At 39.9% G+C, this 23275-nt stretch overlaps 1 protein-coding gene across 1 annotated transcript in view; it reads right to left on the bottom strand.

Moving 5' to 3' along the window:
- The window catches only part of LOC126354748 (putative sodium-coupled neutral amino acid transporter 10), a 96297-nt gene that overhangs the window by 9099 nt on the left and 63923 nt on the right, over positions 1-23275 (bottom strand). The window contains exons 11-12 of the mRNA XM_050004626.1: positions 16354-16656; positions 10221-10794 (exon numbers count right to left, since the gene is read on the bottom strand). Coding sequence (XP_049860583.1) covers positions 10221-10794; positions 16354-16656 — 877 coding nt within the window. The remainder of the gene's footprint in view (positions 1-10220; positions 10795-16353; positions 16657-23275) is intronic.

Genomic DNA, 23275 nt, shown 5'->3' with positions numbered 1-23275 from the left:
CGGATAACAATGTGCCATGTCCCCGGACCACAACTATTCATCACTAGTTTGAAGAATGTTCTGGACAATTTGAGTGAATGGTAAGGTCACCAAAATTGTGCAACGTGAATCCCAGCAAACATTTATGGTAATTAATCGAGAGGTCAGTTTGTGCAAATTACACTGCAATGGCAACACTTTCGCAATTATGGATGGCTATTGAGGCAACATAGCTCAACATTTCTGCAGGAGACTTCCAACAATTTGTTGAGTCCATGCTACATTGAGATGCTGTGCTATGTCAGGCAAAAGCAAATTCGACAAGCAATTAGGAGGTAACCCACAACTTTTGTCACATCTGTGTACATTTATTTTTAGCTCCACAGCTGATTATCTCCTCTTATTTTCAACTGGTCTCATTCACAGGGTTTCAGTTAAGCAAATACAAAATGTCATTGATAGTGCTATGTAGATGTACGATGTGCACCCAAAATTACAATACAATACTGTTATGCAGGAAGTAAGTATGTTCATCAATTCAGACTGGACCAAACTAAAACTGGAAAAACACACTGCCTCAATATGTGGAAGCAAGTGTGCTTTCAACCACAGTTGCAATCCACATAAAAATGCTCTAAGTGTGGTTTCACTATGCATCCAGATTATAAAGATGTTATCAATGGGTGGAGACCAAACTATTAACATTAGTAGTGTGGAAACAGTTAAACTAGGTTCAAAGACACATTCCCAATATCTTTTGGGAAAACAAGCTACTCATCCTGAACATGAGTGAGGCTGATAAAGATGTTACAGCCATACGCCATGAATTTGGGAATGTAGCCCAAGCAAAATGACACATGAGGAATTTGATATGGCAATATAAATGTGAAACAGATAAATAATAAGGTATCTGGGAATTGCAGCAAACATGCTGGTGATGATATAATTAGTAAATACTGGCTGACATGGTAAACTCTTTTTCCATTAATCTTTGCCATGTGACTATTAAATATAAAACATTATCAAATGAAACAAAAACTTCAATCAGTCTACAAATTCTTCCTTTCGTATCACATTACCAGTTTTCTGTTACCGGTCTTAGTCCTTATTAGTTCATCTTCAAAGAGTTACACTATTTTCATGTGGAATACACTTCACACAATATGTAGCACTGTGGACAGAAACATTGCTGTGTGGGTGGAAATCACATCTGTGCTGCACTGGACGTGGTTTTAACAAGCATATACCATTATAATCATCACCCTAAACACTAAACTACAGGTAAAGTATGCTCAAGCTTACCAATTCATATTTTCTAGAACTCTACACACTAGGGGCAGGCAGGTTACTAATTTTCTTCTAAGAAATTATTTGCAAAATGACATGCATGTCATTTGGCATAGTGCATTACCCAAAGTGAGCTTTTATGGCTCCACAATACAAAACTAGTTACTCTAAAGTAGATACCCTAAAATATCCAAAATAACTGCTGAAACCAAAATGCTGCTTTTGTTCACAGATTGTACAAAAGTGGGGGAAGCAATGTCTATTTTTGTCAAAATTCGCAACTATTTACTTGTTTATAAATGACTAATCACAGAAATTTAAAAGGTTGTCATGCTACATGAGTGAAGACAAAGTCTTAGTTCTTTTAAATTAGCACTTTAAAAAGGGCTGAGTAGAAACTTGTTGACTGAAATGTTCGCTTTGCAACAATTTCAACACCTTTTCGTCCCAAAACGGCCTTGGTTTTTTCATCTGGCTGTGTTTAAGCTTTTAAAAATGATTGTTCTTTTAAAAAGCAGCACCATTTTCCTGCCAGTGAACTGAATGCATCTCTGATTTAAGGTGTTTCTGAACAATATTTGTTATTGCCCGCTCAATTCAATGATTATAAAATCTGCAGGCTATTAATTTCAACATTTCATTGTCATTCATAGACATGTAACCCATGCTTGACCATGCTACAGACAGGAATTGATTGCATGGTAACTCTATTTTAATGTTACAGGAAGAACCTAGGCACAGTGAAAAAATGTTACAGATTCTGTTTTCCAATTACTATGGTGCAGAGAGTGGGCACAATAAGCTATAGTGGCAGATGCCTGAGAGTGTAAGCAAACTTGAATTTTGACTGAGCATGCAATGCCCAACACAAAGCATTCGGGAACAACTGCTGCACGACTGCTTGTTGAGGTTAGCAGATTATTGTTGAACAATGTAGTTCAAGCCCAACCTTTAGTGGTATTCGATCCAACCACAGTTCAAAACATCCACCACATACTTTGCAACTTTAAAATTGTTCCCATTGTAACATCTTTTGCGTTTTAGTTAATGACAAACATACATGTTTTTTTGTTGCAAAAAAATCACATAGCGGCATACTATGTTGCATTATGCAGTCTGTATCTTAAATAGACCTTTCAACCAGCCATGGCAGAAGCATTGCACCAGATCGCTGAGTGCATTAAGATGTTGTTGTGTTTGTACACTTTCTATTTTGAAAATTGTTTATAATGCACATTATCTTTCCAAATTGGGCTTCGCCACATGATGTACAATACCGGAACTGCAAACTGGACAAATTTTCGATATTTATATGCAGAAAATAAAGCTATTTCAAACTACATCTGATAAAATAGTTCATCTGGATACAATTTGTCATAAAATATTGAGTATTAAGTAATTTCACGTTTTCACATTTTGAGGCAGAAATCGCATCTATTTTACTTTTATTGTTAAACGCTAATTTTTCTGGTCCCTAGCCAAGCTGGATTCCTTTTTATAATTCTGCAAACTTCCATGTTTTAATATGTGTGTTGTGAACTTCTTGAGGATTCTTCTGTTATTTCTGTGTAGTTGAACACAGACAATTGCTAACAGAAGAAAAACCAAGAGAATGATTGTCAAGTAATTTACAATTCTGAAAAGGAATTTGACACAGTCCAACAACTCTGAAGAATTTATCATCTATTGTACTGTATATTCATCATTTCGTGTTGCTGTAATGAACTAACAACAATGGAATGGGCTTCTTTACCCACTTTCCATTGGCCAACTGGGGATTACTTGACAAATTCAATTCCTTCTAATTTGCTCTTTTCTTTTCCTCTAAATTCTGAGGTCTTTTCACCATCTCTCCTCCCTCCCCCTTTTATGTAGCAGTACTCTTCAAAAGCTCTCTTACTGAGTCCCCCTTGGAATCTTACCAAATTAAATACCTTCCTTCTAAAAATATTTGTTTCTGAGTCTAATGTTTTTATGTTGTGTTATTTCTAAATATTTTTAAGTTCTTGTTAATTTATATTCCCCCGAGACATTTGAAGAATTCTTCTGTCAGCCTAATGTCATTCACACTGCATAAAATATCCAAAAAATATCAGTGTAGGAAATGACAGATTGCTACTTTCCATAATGAAGACATGTTAAGTTGCAGAGTGGCACAATTTAAAAACACTTACACAACTTTTGGCAACAGCCTTCATTACCAAAATAGAATCCATTCATACAGACAAGCAAGCACACCTCACATACACATGACTGCCAACTCTGGAAACTTGAGCCAGAATGCAAATATTACATGTGATGCAAGCAACAATCTGAAAGGAGCGGGACAAGGATAGTAGTGTACGGTGTGTGTGTGTGTGTGTGTGTGTGTGTGTGTGTGTGTGTGAGAGAGAGAGAGAGAGAGAGAGAGAGAGAGAGAGAGAGAGAGAGAGAGAGAGAGAGAGAGAGAGAGAGGGGCGGAGGGGGGGGAGTGCTGTGTGGCAGTGTGTGCAGTGACTTCCGTCCCCCCTGTCCTATTTTCTCCTCACCACCCTCTTCGTTTGCCGCCCTCTGCCAATGCACCTGCCCGTCTTTCCCTGCTCCTCTCCTTTGTTGCCCCATCTCCCTGCCCCACAACCTCATGAAACTGCACGTGCTAGCATTCTAGCCTCACAAAAGAGAGCAAAAGTGGATTCCAGAAGTTACAGATAAGGGGAGATTGAACAATTTAAAAGGGTCTGCACAAACAAGTGAATCTTATGGCCCTACTACAATCATTCATAGCTTATCTGCGCGCCATAGCAACACGCCATAAGGGAAAGAACTACAACCTACAGGGTGTATACACGGACAAGGAAAAGAAATTCCCAGATTTTTCCTGGATCTCCCTGTTAAAAATTTATTTTCTCCCAGGTGAAAATACACTTTTTCGATGTTAAATGACAGTATACTTTCCCTCAGAACTGTAAAACGTATCCTTTGAATGGATATGGTTTTATAAAGCAGCGTAGAATTTCCCGGCGCTTTACAAAACGAAACTCGGGGGAGAAAACACGTTTTGGAAAGATCTTTGCTGTGCAGCAACATGTACGCTGCATATTTTCGTATTACGAAAGTATAAATTCGAATTCCACCGACAGGAAAATTTAATGGTTTAAATTAATATACACAATGTTGCTCGAAGATTAATAAGCTACAAGAGAAGCTAAGCTTTCACATGTAATGTTGATTTGTTTAGCGCATGTTAAACTTTACGATACATCACCCAAATACACCAGTAAAATTTTTAATACTGACATTAATCTCTGATCTTCTGGGCTATAAATTCTTCTAAATGGCTCATCATCAAAGAGTTGATTTTTAAACGAGATTTAGAAAATTCATCGTACATTCTCGCACAGTTTATCTTGCGTAAAAGGAAATTTACTCTAAAAATAATGCTTTTCGAACAACAATTCGCAATATTTTCCCATGACTTGTTAGAAATAGATTCATTTCAGCAGTTGCCAGACAGCACCAGATACGAGGCCTTACCGCGCTTGCGCAGCTATAGTGACGTAGGAAGCCCTAATGATAGTATGTGTAAAACATTAAAAGATCTTACATCTTGTCATAAAAGAAGCAAGACATCGGAAGATACTCCAAGAGCGTTGGAATTTTGTGAACCATACTAAAATGCATAGTTCGTCTTACAGTGCACATTTGTATGTCCAGATTCGCAATGACATAGGCCTCGATCTGATATGAAACTGTTCAGTGTGGTTTTTGGGACGTAAATTTTCTTCGAGTACCAGTACTGTATTATGTCCTGTTTAGTTCTTTGTTATGGCATAATGCCATACATGCCAGAAGATGAAAACGTGCACTTGAAACACAACAAACAGTTGAAACTAGCCAACAGTGTGGAATTAAACACTTCGTTTCAAAAAAATTCACTGCCTCAGCAGGAAACCCTAATAAGAGCCAAATTTCTTTAGCAAACCAACAAAAATAACTTTATTGTTCTGCAAGGCGATTAATGCTTGACTGTTCGATAGGTGGAAATAAAAAAAATCTGAAACTAGTAACATATTTTAGTCTTTCGTAATTATGTGAATATATTTTAATTCACTTGATAGCTCCCAGCCGCAGAAATACGTCTTGTTTTCATTTGACATGAGAGCAGTGAACGAAGAGGAAACAGAAAAATCACGTGGAGACTACCCCCCCCCCCTCCCCCCCCCCCCTCTCTCTCTCCCACTATAACTCAGGGCATCAGTACATCATAAAAAAACAGGCTTTACAAAAATAAGTTCATTTTGCAGCACACTTCTTTCTGAAGAGTCTGATAGATAAAACATATATCTTCAAGGAAATGTAATACACGTTATTTGGTCTTAAGTGTGCAGTGCAGTGCCACGCCTCTTCAAACAAGAAATTTGAAAAGTTGTGCCGCCCTAGATGTCGTTTGCTAAGTACTCTTGCCTTTCTAAAGAGATGTCGTTCCGAGAATGTTGTTCCAAATTTTGCTAAGGTTATCCATCACATCAATTCTGCAGCAGCTAGGAGAATCAAGAAACGAGCCAGCCTCGCATTGGTACGTGAGAGAGTGCAATTCACCCACCTGAGCCTTGAGTTTATCTCACAGGAATTACTCAAATTACATTTGCAACTGGCTACTAAGTTCACTTCTTTTTCCTGGGACTGGACTGATGGTGTCACCTGGGTGTCAGCTGATTCCGCCCATAAGGCAGCTACGGGACGTTAAACAGCTAAGTTCTCACGTCTCCTTGACAAACCATCTCTGCAGGTTCCGTGCAAGACTGTCATCAATTTGAGTGGCATGGTGTTGAGTGATGATGCGGTCTTGGTTTTGTAGAAAGGTCTCAACTTCGCTCCCACCCCCAAGTTCACTCCGGTCGCAGAAATTGTTAGTGCTGTTGAACAGGTTGCAGCTCGACTTCCGCCAGAATCAGCTGGTTTTGCAGAAAGGTCTCAACTTCGCTCCCACCCCCAAGTTCACTCCGGTCGCAGAAATTGTTAGTGCTGTTGAACAGGTTGCAGCTCGACTTCCGCCAGAATCAGCCGAGGAAATACGTCGTGAAACTTGTCGTGCGTTGACGAAATCCAAGCCGATGAAGTCAAATATCAGCAGTAAAGAGAGGGCGGCCATTCATGATCTGAGGGAACGCTCTGAAATTGTTGTCTTACCGGCTGACAAAGGCAATGCTACAGTTGTTGTCTCCCATAAGGACTACACTAATAAGATGCAGAGCCTGCTAAATGACGATTCCTACAGGAAGATCAGCGTTGACCCTACAAAAAAGGTGGAGAACAAGATGAGGGTTCTTCTCAAGGACACAGATTTACCGGAGGGTGACGCTAAGAAATTGTTACCCCAAGGTCCAGTACCGCCTAGACTATATGGACTCCCGAAGGTTCACAAAGAGGGGGTACCGTTACGCCCCATTGTCAGCAACATCAGAGCACCTACATATTTGTTGGCCAAATACCTGACGGGAATATTAAGTCTTATGTGGGTAAATGCCCTCATCACATACGTAATTCTGTGGATTTTGTTAAACCCCTTGATAGCTTCAGGTTGGATGAGTCAGATATCATGGTGAGTTTTGACGTTGTTTCCTTGTTTACGAGGGTACCCCTGCGAGAGTCGCTAGAGTTGATTGGTCAGAGGTTTGACAAGAATACCACTGAACTTTTTAGGCATGTCTTGACTTCCACGTATTTTCTTTTCAATGGAGAATACTACGAACAAACGGAGGGAGTCGCCATGGGTAGCCCACTCTCACCGGTGGTAGCGAATTTGTACATGGAGAACTTCGAGGAGGAAGCCCTGTCGTCATATGAATGGAAACCTACTTGCTTTCTCCGTTACGTGGACAACACATTCGTCATCTGGCCACATGGTATGGATAAACTCCTTGACTTCCTTACACATCTAAACTCCATACACCCCAACATCAAATTCACTATGGAGACTGAAACGGAGGGTAAATTACCTTTCCTTGACGTCTTGGTCAGGAGAAGGGCTGACGGCACCCTAGATCATGGAGTGTATCGATAGACAACACACACTGATCTGTAACTGCACGCAGACAGCTGCCACCACCCTTCACAGAGGAATGGGGTACTTAAAACTCTAGTACATAGGGTGCGCACTATCTCTGACACAGAGAGTCTACCCCAGGAATTGGAACATCTGAGAACTGTGTTTCGAAAGAATGGGTACTCAGAGTGGATGATCCAACGTGCTCTCCGCCCAACCACTGCAGCACAACCTGTTGAGAGGGATGAAGTCACGAGGGAGGAGGTAGGCACTGCATTTATTCCATACACAGGCGCACTCTCGGGGAAAATCGCCCGCATTCTGAAGAAACACCGGGTTGGAACTGTGTTTAGTCCTCCGAATAAAACTCGTGCACTGGTGGGGAGCGCCAAAGATGACCTCGGTTTGAGGAAGGCCGGCGTGTACCAGATTCCGTGTGAATGTGGCAAGTCGTATATTGGTCAGACGATGCGTACCGTCGAGGATCGATGCCGTGAACACCAGAGGCACACTCGACTGATGTATCCGAGCAAGTCGGCGGTCGCTGAACATTGTTTGTCGGAAAATCACGCTATGGAGTATGACCGCACGAGGATTCTGGTACAGACGTCGAGATACTAGGACAGCGTTGTTAGAGAGGCTATCGAAATTCGCACCAATGACGACCTCATAAACCGTGACTGTGGCTATAATCTTAGCAAGGCTTGGGAACCAGCGATTGGGTTAATCAAGAGTAAATCGAGCAAACGCATAGTTGTGACGACCACGGCGGACAGAGCCATCACACCGACGTCATCTCAGACGCCGTCGCAATCTGTTCCACCGCGCTACCGTGGCGCGGGGCGTGGACGGCGGAGGGAGCGCGCCGCGGGCGGGGGGTATTTAAATCGGCCGCCGCTGCGACCGAACCCAGTTCCCCCTGAGCAGCCATAGCGTACGGATCTCCGTGCCGGCACGTTCACAGGAGCTCAGCCCGTTAGTTCACCTGATGATGGCGACATGTTTGATCGCCGAAATATTGTGCCCGTTGGACACTATAGACCGGCAGTACACCCGTGGATATTTTGATTAACATTCTTATAGCACACGTCACTGTATTTCACTCTGTGGGACTCAATCATGTATATTTTGTAATGTCACCAAACTACTCCAGGACAGTGGAAATTAAAATGTCCTGTAGCGCCTATCCTGCTCCCAGTCGACCGGTTTGACATTTTATCCAAACCCTCGCAATTAATACTGAATAGGATTATTTGTGAGCAGGAGAACAAGTACTCTTCAGGAAATCTGGACTCTTTATTGCCTATTAGCTAATAACTTGCTCTTCTGTGTAACATAAAATTAAATACAGGATACCTAAAACCAGTAGACAGGAGACAGGCAAGACAGTACACATTTTTTCAATCCTTAGGTCCTAGCGATTTTTCTCTCTAGTCTTGCTACAGCTTTTCATGGCGTTCTTTCCTTTCTGCGAAAGAACTATTACCTTACCAAAGTTCATCAAACATTTTGCTAAGTGAAAAATGGAAATGTCTTTGTCTAATACTGAAAAAGCTGTTAATACAATTAGTACCCAAGACTGGTGTGGTTTCTCAATCTGATTACGTCTATTTTGTCACTGTGTGCTGGACAAAACAAAACAGGCCTTTCTAATATTGCAGCAATTGTAACACACACCACATAAGCGACACTGTTTTGGCAATAATGATCATTTTTATAATACGACAAAATAATTAATGAAGTACCAATAAGAAATACCTATTTGGCCTACCACAAGCAAAAAGCTTTACGTCAGGAAATAGTTTCACATTTCATTCATGCGCTCCAGTTTCTCATGCATGAGACCGAAAAATAGAACGTAATTTTTTTATAAATTTGGAATCATCGTATTCTTCCATAATTGGTGTGATGTCCCCATTTCTTCTCCTTCCTTGTTCTAACAAACAGTCTTATCATCACCTACTCCTACCACTGTCAAAACTCATTCTCCAGTTAACTTTACTACACTTGCCACAATCACCGGTTTAGTTATCCAGAGATTAAACTCTGGTTAGTCATTATTACGAGTTTGTACAATGCGTTTCCCGTGCTACTTCAAGAATGGGGATTAAACGGCTGCTAGCCGGGGACTGCATATGGTCCTGTCTAGTGTGGCGATCTGGCCAAAAATTTTCTGTCAAAATTTCACTTTCTTGGATACACCGAGAAGATAATATGTAATCTTTCTTACCTGTTATTCCTGTTAGTCATTTATTTCCTCTCTGGTAGTCTGAATCTATGGATTTCGCTAGTAATTATAACAACGCTGAACATTCGCAAACCGAATCAACCACATAAACAAGCAGCAGTTGGCATTCTCCGGTTCAGTTTTATTCCGCTCAGCTTGTAAAGCCCCGTCCCGTTTTGTCTGCAGGAAAATTTGTTTCTAGATGTGACAATGATTCCTCTGGCAGAGGCATCATGTACAAAATGCACACATTCAAAAATCAACTTATAATTCATTCAGAAATCAATTTAGAACGTGTTCAAAAACCAGCAGGGGTGCATTTCAAAATCATGTGAATAATCGATAGACCGACGTGCGCTGGATGTTAGGTGCTTTGTGAAACAAGGATTTTTTCCTCAAGAATATGAAGTGCTCTGTCCGAAAGCTGAAATATTTCTAGCATTCTCCTTCACTGTGCCTCTATGTGATGAGTAGCAACCTACCCTTTCTGTATTGTTGTTATTCCGTCCCGTACTTTCCGGTGTTTACTTAAGAAGTCAAAATTTTAAAGTTGTTTCTGCGAGCCAAAACTTAAGAATATATTAAAAAATTAAGAACGCAAAATTTCCTCATGGTTAAGAGCCATGGAACTGGAACACTCGAACCTTACGTGTGAACTAGTGAATGGGTTTAGTTAGTAGCTGACAGCTATAACCTGCTCACCTGCTGCATTCTTCTGGACGACGCTATCGGCAGGCACAGGTCGCACCGCCTTCCTGCTGTACACAATGTCTGCCAAAGACGGCACCTGCACTCCTCCTGGATGTGCACTTGGAATCTGGGGTGACTTCTCCTCCTCGTTACGTTTCACTGTTCCAGCGCTTCCCTGTTTCTGTCTTTCACCCTGTGCCTTTGCCACAACTACTTTCGATTTAGTCTCCAGACTTTTTTGATTTGCTGTGTTTTGATTGAAAGCTCCTGCCTGTGCAATTCCACTTTCTGCTGCTATCTGTTTTGGTGCATTTATAGCACTGGCCTTCGAGGGCTTAACAACATTGAGAGCCTGCTGGTTTGGGCTTTTCACTGATTCTGCTGGCAGTGGGTTTGCTATGGATTGGGCAGCTTTATCGTTCAATTCGACTTCATGCAATATACGTTTCATACCAACATCTACAGGTTTCACCATATTTGACTGAGCATTAGATTCTTTAATTGTTTCATCTGCGGATGGCTTACTCTTTTTACTTAGTTTTTCTGTAACATTCTTGGTTTGATCTTTTGGAGAGTTACCTTCGCCCTGCAAGAGAAAGTACAATCAGATATTAGCCATAAACTACATCAAAAGCAAATTATTTTGAGAAAACTACAGAATTATCAGACATAATCGTTGACTAGTATTTACCTGCAGGAGGCAATATTTCAGTATTGCCAATAGGCACAAACACAAAGTCTTTACAAAGCAGAGAGAGAGAGAGAGAGAGAGAGAGAAGGTTCTAACATACATACCTTAAGAGCTATGAGCACTTGTTCATCTTCACTACTATGAAACCAGTGCACACAGCTCTTACAGAAAGCACTTTAGAGCTCATGTTTATGTTTACTGGTCTTTTTCCCCTTGTTATGGTTCATACTACCACCTCCCAAAAAGTAGAAAGCAAACAGCTTGCTGCAAAAGAGGTGTGTTTCACAGCAACAAAGATGAACAAATGCTCATAGCTCTTAAGGCATGCCTTTTAGAGCTCATGTTTACTAAACATTTTTGTCTTGTTCTGGTCCATACTACCAAGTCGCAAAATGTGGAATACTTTCTTATAACACCCTGTATAAATGTATGACACTGTCCTAGCTTTGGGTCTATATTTTGGCACTTTACCACTGGTCCACACAAATTACCACTATACTGATTTATAGTAGTGTTTATAATAACTGTACCCATTTAAATTCAAAAGAGCTTCACTAGTCTGGAAAAAAAAAAAAAAAAAAAAAAAAAAAAAAAAAAAAAAAAAAAAAAATCTGCTGCATCCTCATTTCTAGTAAAGAGCGATTGTTTTATCTCCCGCTGGTAGCTTACTATGTAGTTGACTGCACTGATGATTTCTTTAAAGAACATAGTTACCTATGCCTGTAACAGGTGAGGCCTGTCTACAGTGAACTTCAAACACTGTTATTTGCCATGTAGCTAATATAAATCTTTGCATTTAGCTGATAATATAATTTGTAAAAGAAATTCCTAAGAGGTAAGTTTTTTTATTTCCTTCTGAATCAGTAGGGTTTAACAATTTCTTCTTGTGTGTTAGACAGGAACCTGATGAGTACGTTTGCACTACAGTAGAGAAGTCCACTCAGAAAATTAAACAATCACAAGTCTGGTTTTTATTATCAATAAAAAAAAATCCATCAATGAGCAATGTTTGGGAATCACAACATCTTTAAAGAAGTTTCTGCATGATTTGCAGTTAGCTAATTTACAAAGCATTCTTAATATCTGCTTCTACTGAAATGGCACTTTATTTGTTTTACATACACTGCCCAAAAAGATAATTTTATCAAGCAACAGGGAGCCTATACCCTCATATTTGAGTCAACTGCTGACAGCAAAACAAGTTGATATGATCTTCTTGATTAGTTTACCTGTGTTGATTCTATTTTAACTTCTACTCCAGCTGGGCCACAAGTATTTGTAGGCACAGTGGCTCATTTAGTCTATGATAATTAACATTTACTTCCTAAGCTTGCACAACGTTTTTGCCTCTTTGAAACAGCTCGACTTTGTGAGGTTTAGACTTAAAGTGTTCCCTGTGATGCAATTATAAGTTTATTCAGCTATCCCATGAGATGTGTCTGGTGAGGGCAAGTTTGAAGCAATGATTAGTATGCTTGCGTCATCAGAAAACTTTACAGTTTTTGAACTGTCATTTAAAGTCACTGGAAGTTGATTTGTATGTTAAGAACAAGATTGGACCCAAATACTGATACTTGAGAGACCCTAAATGCTACATACCACCATTCTTAGAACGATAATTACATTCCTGTGATACAGATACTATCTATCAAGGTGGTTTTCAATATGAAGGTAAGTCCCAATTCATGCATGAGCACATCATTTATGCCATAAAACTTTAGTCTGGCAAGTAGAATTTTGTGATCCAAACAATCAAAGTCTTTGCCAAGGACACAGAATATTTCAACAGGACATATTTTTTTCTCATTTAGTTCTACCACAACTTTATTTGTGGGGTCTAGTATGACCTCCTCTGCACAGAAACTCCTTGTTCACTTATTGCTATCTTCATCATTTTTGCATCCCTGTAGGGATCAAAAGTGGGACTGAAATACAGTGCAACAATATCAGAACACAGATTTCAGAATTTCAAGCATCATATTATGAATGTTGTACAATCAATGAGTGACTCATTTCAACCTGTTAACTGACATTGCTTGTGATCAAATGAATAAATAAAATCCTTCTTTCAAATACACCAAATGATGATTACATAATCAGCTTTAGATTGAAATTTCCTGGAAGATTAAAACAGTGCACTGGACTTGGATTCATACCCATACCTTGTCTTTTTCAAATAATGCTGAGCTATCAATCAGCAGCATAATATCCCATGCTCAAACTTTAAATATGCCTATTTCTCTCTCCTACTTCCCAAGCTTCTCAGAAATTATTCTGTATAGCTAATAGAACTAGCACTCCTGGAAGAAATGAGAGCACAGAGAAACAGTTTAGCTACAGCCAAAGTGGTTATTTCTAGAATGAATCTTTATCTTGCAATTGACTCTACCACAAAAATTCAAAACTGTGCGCTCAGAGCTGGGTGAAAAGTTTGTTCTGGATGCCTTTAGGTTAATTCTGATTATTACCTCCAATGTAGCATCTAGAGTTTGTGACATCAATATGAAATGTGGCAACAAAGTTATGAGACAGTGCACCTCCTACTGCACACCCACAGAATGAAGTTGGAATTGGAATGTAGTTCACCTTGATACCACCAGAACTGCATCGCACTGTAGCATTGTGATCTTCGATGACCTAAAAGTGAAGCAGCACATTGTAACCTCAAATTCCTTGAGCAATTAAGAAATAACAACTAACAATTCTTTTAATGTTAATGAAGGTGCTTTTTAATAGTACAAACATTTTTTTGCAAGTTGCTGGTGACGAACGTCCTAATCAACCAGGACTGCAAGAACTGAAAGAAACATTCAGAAAATTAATGAAATTTTGTAGAATGACTAACATGTGAGCATCTGGATGATCACTGACATGGAAAATACTAACAAAGAGACAGTAAAGACAAATTTTGCTTGATGAATTACAATATGACAAAAGTTTGTGCAAAGATTGTCCCCAAAAACCTCAATCAACAACAAAAATGTGCTCCCAAATTTGCTCTGACATTCTGAAACAATTCACAGAACAATCAGACTTGGTCATAACTGTCACCACAGTTGATGAAAAGTGGATTTTTCGGTACAAACTGGAAACAAAGAATTAAGTGTTATGCTGGAAAACTACTAATAGCCAAGAACGAAAGCACAAATGAGTAAATCAAAACTAAAGGCAATGATGATCTTTTCTTACTGATGTCTATGTTGTTAACCTCAGCAAATGATTGCTTGAGAACCATTCTACTGAGATGTTCTAATTAACTCAAGGGAAAAAGTAAGGAAGAAACAACTGTATTTGTACCCAAAACCTGACAGATTCTGCGTGAAGCTAGTGTTCCAGGTCACAGTCCCCTGACTATGAAGATGTTTGTAACAGAAAAGCCCATCTTTTTCTCCAGTATTCACCGGATTTCACTCTTTTGACTTCTTCCTGTTCCCATAAGTGAATTGAAGGAAACATATTTTCAACCTGAGGAACAGACAGAAGCAAAACTGGCAGAGCTGTTGAGCAGAATGACAACTGATTTCAACAGTGGAAGACACATACGAGGTGTGAAACTTTCTGGCAGATTAAAACTGTGTGCTAGACCAAGACTCGAACTCGGGACCTTTGCCTTTTGCAAGCAAGTGGTCTACCACTTGAACTACCGAGTACGACACATGCCCTGTCCTCAGAGCTTTACTTCTGCCAGTACCTCTTCTCCTACTTTCCAAACTTCACAGAAGCTCTCCTGCGAACATTTCTGGAAACATCGCCCAGGCTGTGGCTAAGCCATGTCTCCTCAATATCCTTTCTTCCAGGAGTGCTAGTTCTGCAAGGTTCGCAGGAGAGCTTCTGTGAAGTTTGGAAAGTAGGAGACAAGGTACTTCAGAAGTAAACTGTGAGGAGGGGGTGTGACTCATGCTTGGGTAGCTCAGGTGGTAGAGCACTTGCCCGCGAAAGGCAAAGGTCCCAAGTTCGAGCCTCGGTATGGCACACAGTTTTAATCTGCCAGGAAGTTTCATATCAGTGCACACACTGCTGAAGAGTGAAAATCTCATTCTGCATACAAGGTGTGATCAAAAAGTAGAGGGAATTTTTTAATTTTGCATGCTTTATACAATTGATGCCCATTTTTTTATGGTGGTACACATGTTCCTGATTTAAGTTTGCATTTTCAGCTGTTTTGAATATTTAGTTTATTGTTAACAGTTGAAGAGGTTCCACTGGTTAGCAAATGTTTTCTTTCGAAAAAGATGGACCAAAGAATTTCCATTAAATTTTGCTTGAAAAATGGAATAAAGTGTAGAATAGAATTCGAAATACTGACTGTGGCTTTTGGCAAATCTACTATGAGTAAGACAAGATTTTATGAGTGGTATAAATGTTTTAAAGAGGGTTGCAATGACACTGAAGATGACAACCACCCTGAACACCCTGGCACATCAATTACTGATGACAATGTGGAAGAAGTAAAGAAAATAGCTCTGGAAAATCAATGAATCAACATCAGAGAAGTTTCTGATGATGTCAGCATATCCTCTGGCTCATGCCAAGCGCCCCCCCCCCCCCCCCTCCTCCCTCCCTGTGCATGAAACATGTAGCATCAAAGTTTGATCTGAAATTGTTGAATTTGGACCAAAAACGACATGGAATAGACATCATTCAGGAATAGCTAAATGAAGAAGACAAAACCAAGAACTCCTTTAGAAGGTTATAAGAAGTGACAAACCATGGTTATTCAGGTACGACATCGAAACCAAGGCCCAGTCATCCAAATGAAAACTGCTGAAGAGCCAAGACTGGAAAAATAAAAAATTGACAATTCCCACTGTTTTCTTCAATTATAAAGGGATAGTAGTGCATCATGAGTCCCTACCTTATGGTCATACAGTCAATAAGTTATGTGCCGTTTGCATAAAGCAGTCAGAAGAAAACTACTAAAATTGTGTCAAACAACTCACTGAAATTGCATCACATAAACACTCCTCCTCACACATCAATGCTCTTTCATGATTTCTTGGCAAAAAAACAAAACTGTTATGTTGCCTCAGTCTCCACATTCACTTCTTTCTATTCCCAAAACAAGAGAACCGTGAAAGGGCATCATTTTGCCACCACTGATGAGATAAATACAGAATCACTGAAGGAGCTGAACACCATAATGAAAAGTGAGTTCCAGAACTGCTTCCAAGATTAGAAAAAGTACTGGCACAAGTGTATTATAACTGAGGGGTTTATTTTGAAGAGGACAAAACTGACAATGATGCATAAATAAAGATTATTTAAGAGAAACAAAAATTCCCCATACTTTATCATCACACTTCACATGCAATAAATAGTGTACAGATAGGAAAGAGAATATGTTGAAGGGGGAAAGAGTTAATTGTAACTTTGCTGGCAATAAATCACGCATCGACACCAGTGTTTCTACTTGGTTGGCATGCCCCACACACAGCAGACACCACTGGTACGCACCGCGGCTTGCAGCTTCTCATGCTGCTGCTTCATCTCATGCAGGATGTGCTTCTGCTCACGCAGCAGCTGCTCTTGTTCCTGTTTGTGGCGAGCCAATGTCTCCAGCAGCTCCGCCTCCTTCCGCTCCTTCTCCGAGTCCGCCTGCCTCTGCGCCTCCGCCAGCTCGCTGTCCTCCTTGCGGATGGCGTCCTCCGCCACTCGCTGTTGTTGTGGACTTTCCTCATGTTTATCCTGCACCTTGACTGCAGCTTCTGCCCGCGCATGCCCCTCTCCTGGGTCTCCAGCTACCGCTACTGCTTCTGCCTATAAATTGAAATTTGTTAACAAAAATGATTTACAATGAGAATCAAATACCAACTCTTCAGAGCTAAGAAATGCCAAGACTTTACTACCTACACTTTATGTTAATTTTTAAATGAAGATCGCTATGGAGAAATGGGCATAAGTCCGTGCAAATATATTTTGTACTAGGTCTATTTCCAATAAATTTGTCACAGAAATTAATACATCAATAACCTACTTTTAGTTTCAATAGTACATAGATATGCGAGTAATTGTACATCCTTTAGTTGTTATCTGAGCATTTTTATAATAAATATGAATCATGGTGGAAACTAGCTGAAACGATCCTATACAGGAACCAAAGAGGTAAAATCAAATTACATGAACAACAACACATTTTCATATTTATAAAAATATGAAAATAATGATTTTTCTTGCTTACCACAAATCGCTTAAAATTATTTAGTATTTTGAAAGTCTGGATGAGCTAAGTGTAGAGATGGTGAGGGCAGCAGGAAAGGTGGGGATACAACAGCTATATCGAGTAATGAAAATTGTGTGGAGAGAGAAGATGACCCCACGAGACTGGAAGAGGGGAATAATTGTCCCGATCTTCAAAAAGGGAAATAGAAAAAGAGTGCAAGAACTATCGGGGCATAACATTGATGAGTCATTGTGCAAAGATTTTTGAGAAAATTTTGGAAGCACGAATTCGAACAAAATCAGGAGGGATGAGAGAAGTGCAACATGGCTTCAGAACAGGAAGATCCAAGGTGGATCTAATTTTTGCTGTAAGACAACTGCAGGAACAGCACTATGAATATGGAATAGATCTACTAATGACCTTCCTCAACATCGAAAAAGCATATGATAGTGTACTTAGGATCAAAGTGTGGAGAGCCCTGGAGAACAGAGGAGTAGCAAAATAGATTATTTGGAGGATACGGAAATGTACTACAGAAGTGTGAGCTATGTGAAAGTGGTAGGAGAGAGATCAGCTTGGATTGAACAGAAGAATGGTTGCAGCAGGGAAGTGCACTTTCACCATTAGTCTTGGATGGATGGATGGATGGATTGTATAATAAGTTCAGTAGCTGGTGAAAGGAAGATGAAAGCTATGTTGTTTGCAGATGATCTGATGATTTGGGGGAATAAGGAGGAGGAAGTACAAGAGTATTTGGACATATAGGAATGAACAGTACAAGAATATCGGATGCAACAAGAATGAAGGAGAGAGGAACAACTGGAATAACAATTGGTGGGGAACATTTGAGGAGAGTGGAGAGCTTCATGTACTTTGGAAGCCTGATACAGGAGGATGGAAAAAACGACAGAGAAATAAACGAGCAGGTGAGAAAAACAGAAGCATTTCGAAAGAGTGTCAGAAGCCTGATATGGAGCAAGGATATACCCCAAATCAGTAAAAAGGTTGTATACTGGTCATACTATGTCCCGATCCCGACATATGCATCGGAAACCTGGGTTATGAAAGGAAGAAAGAAAAGCAAAGTACAAGCTAGTGAGATGAAATTCTTGAGGAACAGTATTGGATTGACAAAGACGGACAGGTTAAGAAATGAGAGAATCAGAGAGTTAATGAAGGTGGAACCATTACAGGAGGAGATAGAAAAATCAAGGCTGATACAGTATGGATGTGTTGAGTGAATGGAGGAGGATACCCAGGAGGATACACAAGATGAAACTGGAAGGAAAGAGACCAAAAGGAAAACTGAGAGACAGATGGCTGAAAGGAGTGGAGGAATGCATCCAGAAGAAAAGAAAAGGCTGGACTAAGGTGAAGATGGAGATATGGTGGCAAGACAGAAGACGATGGAGAGGCCTATGTTCCAAACAGACCTGGCCAGAGGCTGAAAACTGTCCAATATGTTGAGTATTTTGAAAGTCGCAGTACATCATCATATAGTACTGAAGAGAATACATCATTCACATGGTGGTGGCACATAGTAGTGTTGGGCTTTGGAGGGGCAAATCTGTAAGTCAGTGAACTTATCTTGAGAACCTGAACAATAAGCACTCTCTGTTGAGCTTAATAAAATGGCTGAAGTAATCAGAAAACACTGGAAGTGTATGATTCTTACTTTGGTACACATTCTGAGGAAGTAACATTCTCCTTTTTAGATTATTTCATCAGTTTCTTCCTGAGACTGATGATTTTTTGTTGTCATTAGAGAAGCTATCTGTGGTGCAAAACAAAATAACAAACACAAAGTAACTGAGCATATCATTTAAGATTACACAATGGAAACTCCAGGTTGGGAATATCAACTATATCAGGAAAAGGATACGACTGCTAGTCACCATAACGATGACTCATTGAGTTCCAGACAGGCACAACAAAAAGACTAACACATTATAGCTTTCTTGGACACATGAGATGTGCTTGTTCATGTGAACATGTGTGTGTGTGTGTGTGTGTGTGTGTGTGTGTGTGTGTGTGTGTGTGTTTTCTTTGCTCAGGAAATCATTGGCCGAAAGCTATACAGTGTAATAGTCTTTTTCACAGTGCCTCTATTGTGGCTAGCAATCTTATCCTTTTCCTACAATTGGGACACAAGTGAAACAGCTGGCTGTCTAACTATGTTCAGTTTGGCCAACTGAAATTAAAAAAAAAGGATTCCACTGTTGGTATGATGCTGTGTCACAGTTATTAACGTATGTCTTTATTCTTCCGTTTTTCCCTACACATGTATTAAAACAGTCGTATTATCTGTTACTTGACACTTTCATTGCTGAAGCATTTGTGCACTGTAATACACAGAACTTAAGCTCCACAAATGTAGCATAAAAAAAGTCTGACATATAAGCAGTCTCTCCTCCTTCTTCTCTCCTGGTCTTCACACAGCCTTCTCACTGCTTAAAATTCTGTATACTCTTGTCTTTTTCTGTGATGTTAACATAGTTATGTTTCATATTATAACAGAGTGCACATGTGGAGAAGAAAAAAACATTCCTTGATTCTTCTGGGTTAAAAATACACTATATGCTGTGTGAAAGTACATTTTTTTTTTCCATGTTAAGTGACATTGTACTTTCCCTTGTGGCTGTAATACTTATCAATGCTAAAAGTTTGATACACCAGCACAGAACTTCTTGACACTTTAGGAAATTAAACCCAGCAAAAAACAATGAAAACCCCGCAAAACCCAATGCATTTTGGAAAGATCATTGTTGTGCAGCAACATGTACATGACATATTTTTGTATCAAGAAAGTATACAAACGAATTCCACCAAATACAGCATGGTAGCTTCAGAAGCACTGAAATCGAAATTGCACTGTGTGATGCACTTCTGTCAGCCAATTGTAGCTCAAGACATGTGATCTTCCCAGCCAAGGACAGCACATACTCAGAATATAGGATGGTGCAGTCAGCCAATAGCAACATCACTGTTCAGTAGCGCGAACACACAAATAGGAAAAGTTAATGGTTTAAATTAATATACAAACAGTATAGCTACAAGAAAAACTAAGCTTTTACATATAATATTGGTCTTTTTTTTTTAGCATGTGTTACCCTTTAAGACATATGAAAATCAAATGTGCCTGTATAATAAAGCATGGAAATTTCTGGTGAAGAAATATGAATTATTTAGGAACAAAGGAGATGACTGCCCGAAAGGCTGAACCATTGCATCATCGACAGATACACTGCACTTGAACTGAATTATGATTCCGAGTAATTTTCATCATGAATGCATACAATGAGTATCTGATGGAGGAATATATCTACGACTACACAATACTTTGGAAGCCACTGTACAGTGCATGGCAGAGGGTACTTTGTATCAATGCTAGATGTTAGCCACTTGTGGCTGCAGCAATGGATAATCGATTTCTCATATACATCTGTACAAAACCATAATCCACCTTATTCTGTGGCAGCAGAATCATTCTACAGTCCATCACAGATGTTAGCTCTTTCAATTTTCCCAACACCAGTCCACAAAAGATCATTTTCTTCTCTCCAACATTTCCCATCTAAGTTCACAGAGTATTTCCATAATAGTCTCACACAGATTGAATTGGCCAGTAAAATATCCAGCAGCACTTCCCTGAACTGTTTCGAAGTCTTCCTTCAATTCAACCTGGTGGGAACACGGACACTATGTCGATGCAATTAAAAGATACGGCCATTTATGTCAATTATCTTGATACTAGCAAACCTACTCATAAAAAACTATACTTTAACTATCTAATACATAATTAAGTTTTAACGAAACCCTGAGTGAGTGTCCTACTTACACTTGCCCATTTCTATCTCTCTTTTCTTTTTTCCCCCAAAACATGTCACTAGAGCTTTGAGGAAGTGTAGTTATTTCAAAGGATCACGACTCTTCCCTTTGTTTTATGTGTGTTGGATATACTCTACGACAAAAAAGAAGGACACACCATCGAGGAATTATCCCAATGAGATGCAAATTGGTAGATGTGATGTACGTGCAGACAGGCAAATTATTACAATTTCAGGAAAGTTTGACAATTTGAGCAAGTCAATAACACTTTAGTCTACCTCTGGCCCTGATGCAAGTAGTTATCAACCTGAGACTGATTGACAGCATATTTGGATGTCCTCCTGAGAGACGACGTGCCAAATTGTCTGACTGGTTCATTAGATCATCAAAATCGGAGCTGGTGGGAAGGTCATGCCCATAGTGCCGCAAATGCTTTCAACTGAAGAGAGATCTGTTGGCCTTACTGGCCAAGGTAGGGTTTGGCAGGTATGTAGACAAGCAGCAGAAACTCTCCCCGTGTGCGGCCAGGTGTTATTTGCTGAAATGTAAACCCAGGATGGCTTGTTATGAAGGGCAACAAAACAGGGCACAGCATATTGTCAACATTCTGCTGTGAAGTAAGGGTGCCGTGGATGACAGCCAAATTGGTCCTGCTATGAAAAGAAATGACATCCCAGACCATCACTCCTGGCTGTCGGGCTGGCATCCCTCTGCTGTCCAAGATATCTCCAGACACACTTTCAGCCTGGAATCTCACTGACTGGAGTACAATTGTGTTCAGTGATGAGCCCTGTTTAGACCTGAGCCCCAATGACCAGCCAAGACACTGCTCCATGTTCTGCCAATATAACACTGTATTCAGTTCAACTTCAGCACAGCATTTTCTATATGACCGGTTCCATTACGAATTGTACCTAACTGTAATCCCCAGACAGAATGTAAATAATTTAAGAGCACTTGTGCTTTTCTGAGCTAAACAACTTCTTGCTAACACTATGCTTGTTTGCCCTCTTCTATGACTGTTGCTGTGTAGTACAAGTTCATTACCAGGTAGTACTGACAGAGGACATTCAAAAAGCTCAACAATGAGCAGCTCAGCTCATTACATGTTATTAGTAGACTTAGAGAAAGCTTTTGACAATGTTGACTGGAATACTCTCTTTCACATTCTGAAGGTGGCAGGGGTAAAATACAGGGAGCGAAAGGCTATTTACAATTTGTACAGAAACCAGATGGCAGTTATACGAGTCGAGGGACATGAAAGGGAAGCAGTTGTTGGGAAGGGAGTAAGACAGGGTTGTAGCCTCTCCCCGATGTTATTCAATCTGTATATTGAGCAAGCAGTAAAGGAAACAAAAGAAAAATTCGGGGTAGCTATTAAAATCAAGGGAGTAGCTATTAAAATCAAGGGAGAAGAAGTAAAAACTTTGAGGTTCGCCGATGACATTGTAATTCTGTCAGAGACGGCAAAGGACTTTGAAGAGCAGATGAACAGAATGGACAGTGTCTTGAGAGGAGGATATAAGATGAACATCAACAAAAGCAAAACGAGGATAATGGAATGTAGTCAAATTAAATCAGGTGATGCTGAGGGAATTAGATTAGGAAATGAGACACTTAAAGCAGTAAAGGAGTTTTGCTATTTAGGAAGTAAAATAACTGACGATGGTCGAAGTAGAGAAAATATAAAATGTAGACTGGCAATGGCAAGGAAAGCGTTTCTGAAGAAGAGAAATTTGTTAACATCGAATATAGATTTATGTATCGGGAAGTCGTTTCTGAAAGTATTTGTTTGGAGTGTAGCCATGTATGGAAGTGAAACATGGACAATAACTAGTTCGGACAAGAAGAGAATAGAAGCTTTCGAAATGTGGTGCTACAGAAGAATGCTGAAGATAAGGTGGATAGATCACGTAACTAATGAGGAGGTATTGAATAGGATTGGGGAGAAGGGAAGTTAGTGGCACAACTTGACTAGAAGAAGGGATCGGTAGGTAGGACATGTTTTGAGGCATCAAGGGATCACAAATTTAGCATTGGAGGGCAGCGTGGAGGGTAAAAATCGTAGAGGGAGACCGAGAGATGAGTACACTAAGCAGATTCAGAAGGATGTAGGTTGCAGTAGGTACTGGGAGATGATGAAGCTTGCACAGGATAGAGTAGCATGGAGAGCTGCATCAAACCAGTCTCAGGACTCTAGACAACAACAACAACAACAACAACAACAACAACAACATGATAAGCATGTTGAGATGGTGTGACCTTTCTATCTGCGTGCACCACTCTACTATAGTGTTGCACATGACGCATCATGTGTTGGGATAGTTGGGTTCAGGGTAGGTTGCAGATGGAATGGTGTGCATATCACAAGCTATGCTTACCCAAATA

Source organism: Schistocerca gregaria, chromosome 3, assembly GCF_023897955.1.
Source record: "Schistocerca gregaria isolate iqSchGreg1 chromosome 3, iqSchGreg1.2, whole genome shotgun sequence".
Lineage (NCBI taxonomy): Eukaryota > Metazoa > Arthropoda > Insecta > Orthoptera > Acrididae > Schistocerca > Schistocerca gregaria.
This window is presented reverse-complemented; position numbering and strand designations above follow the sequence as displayed.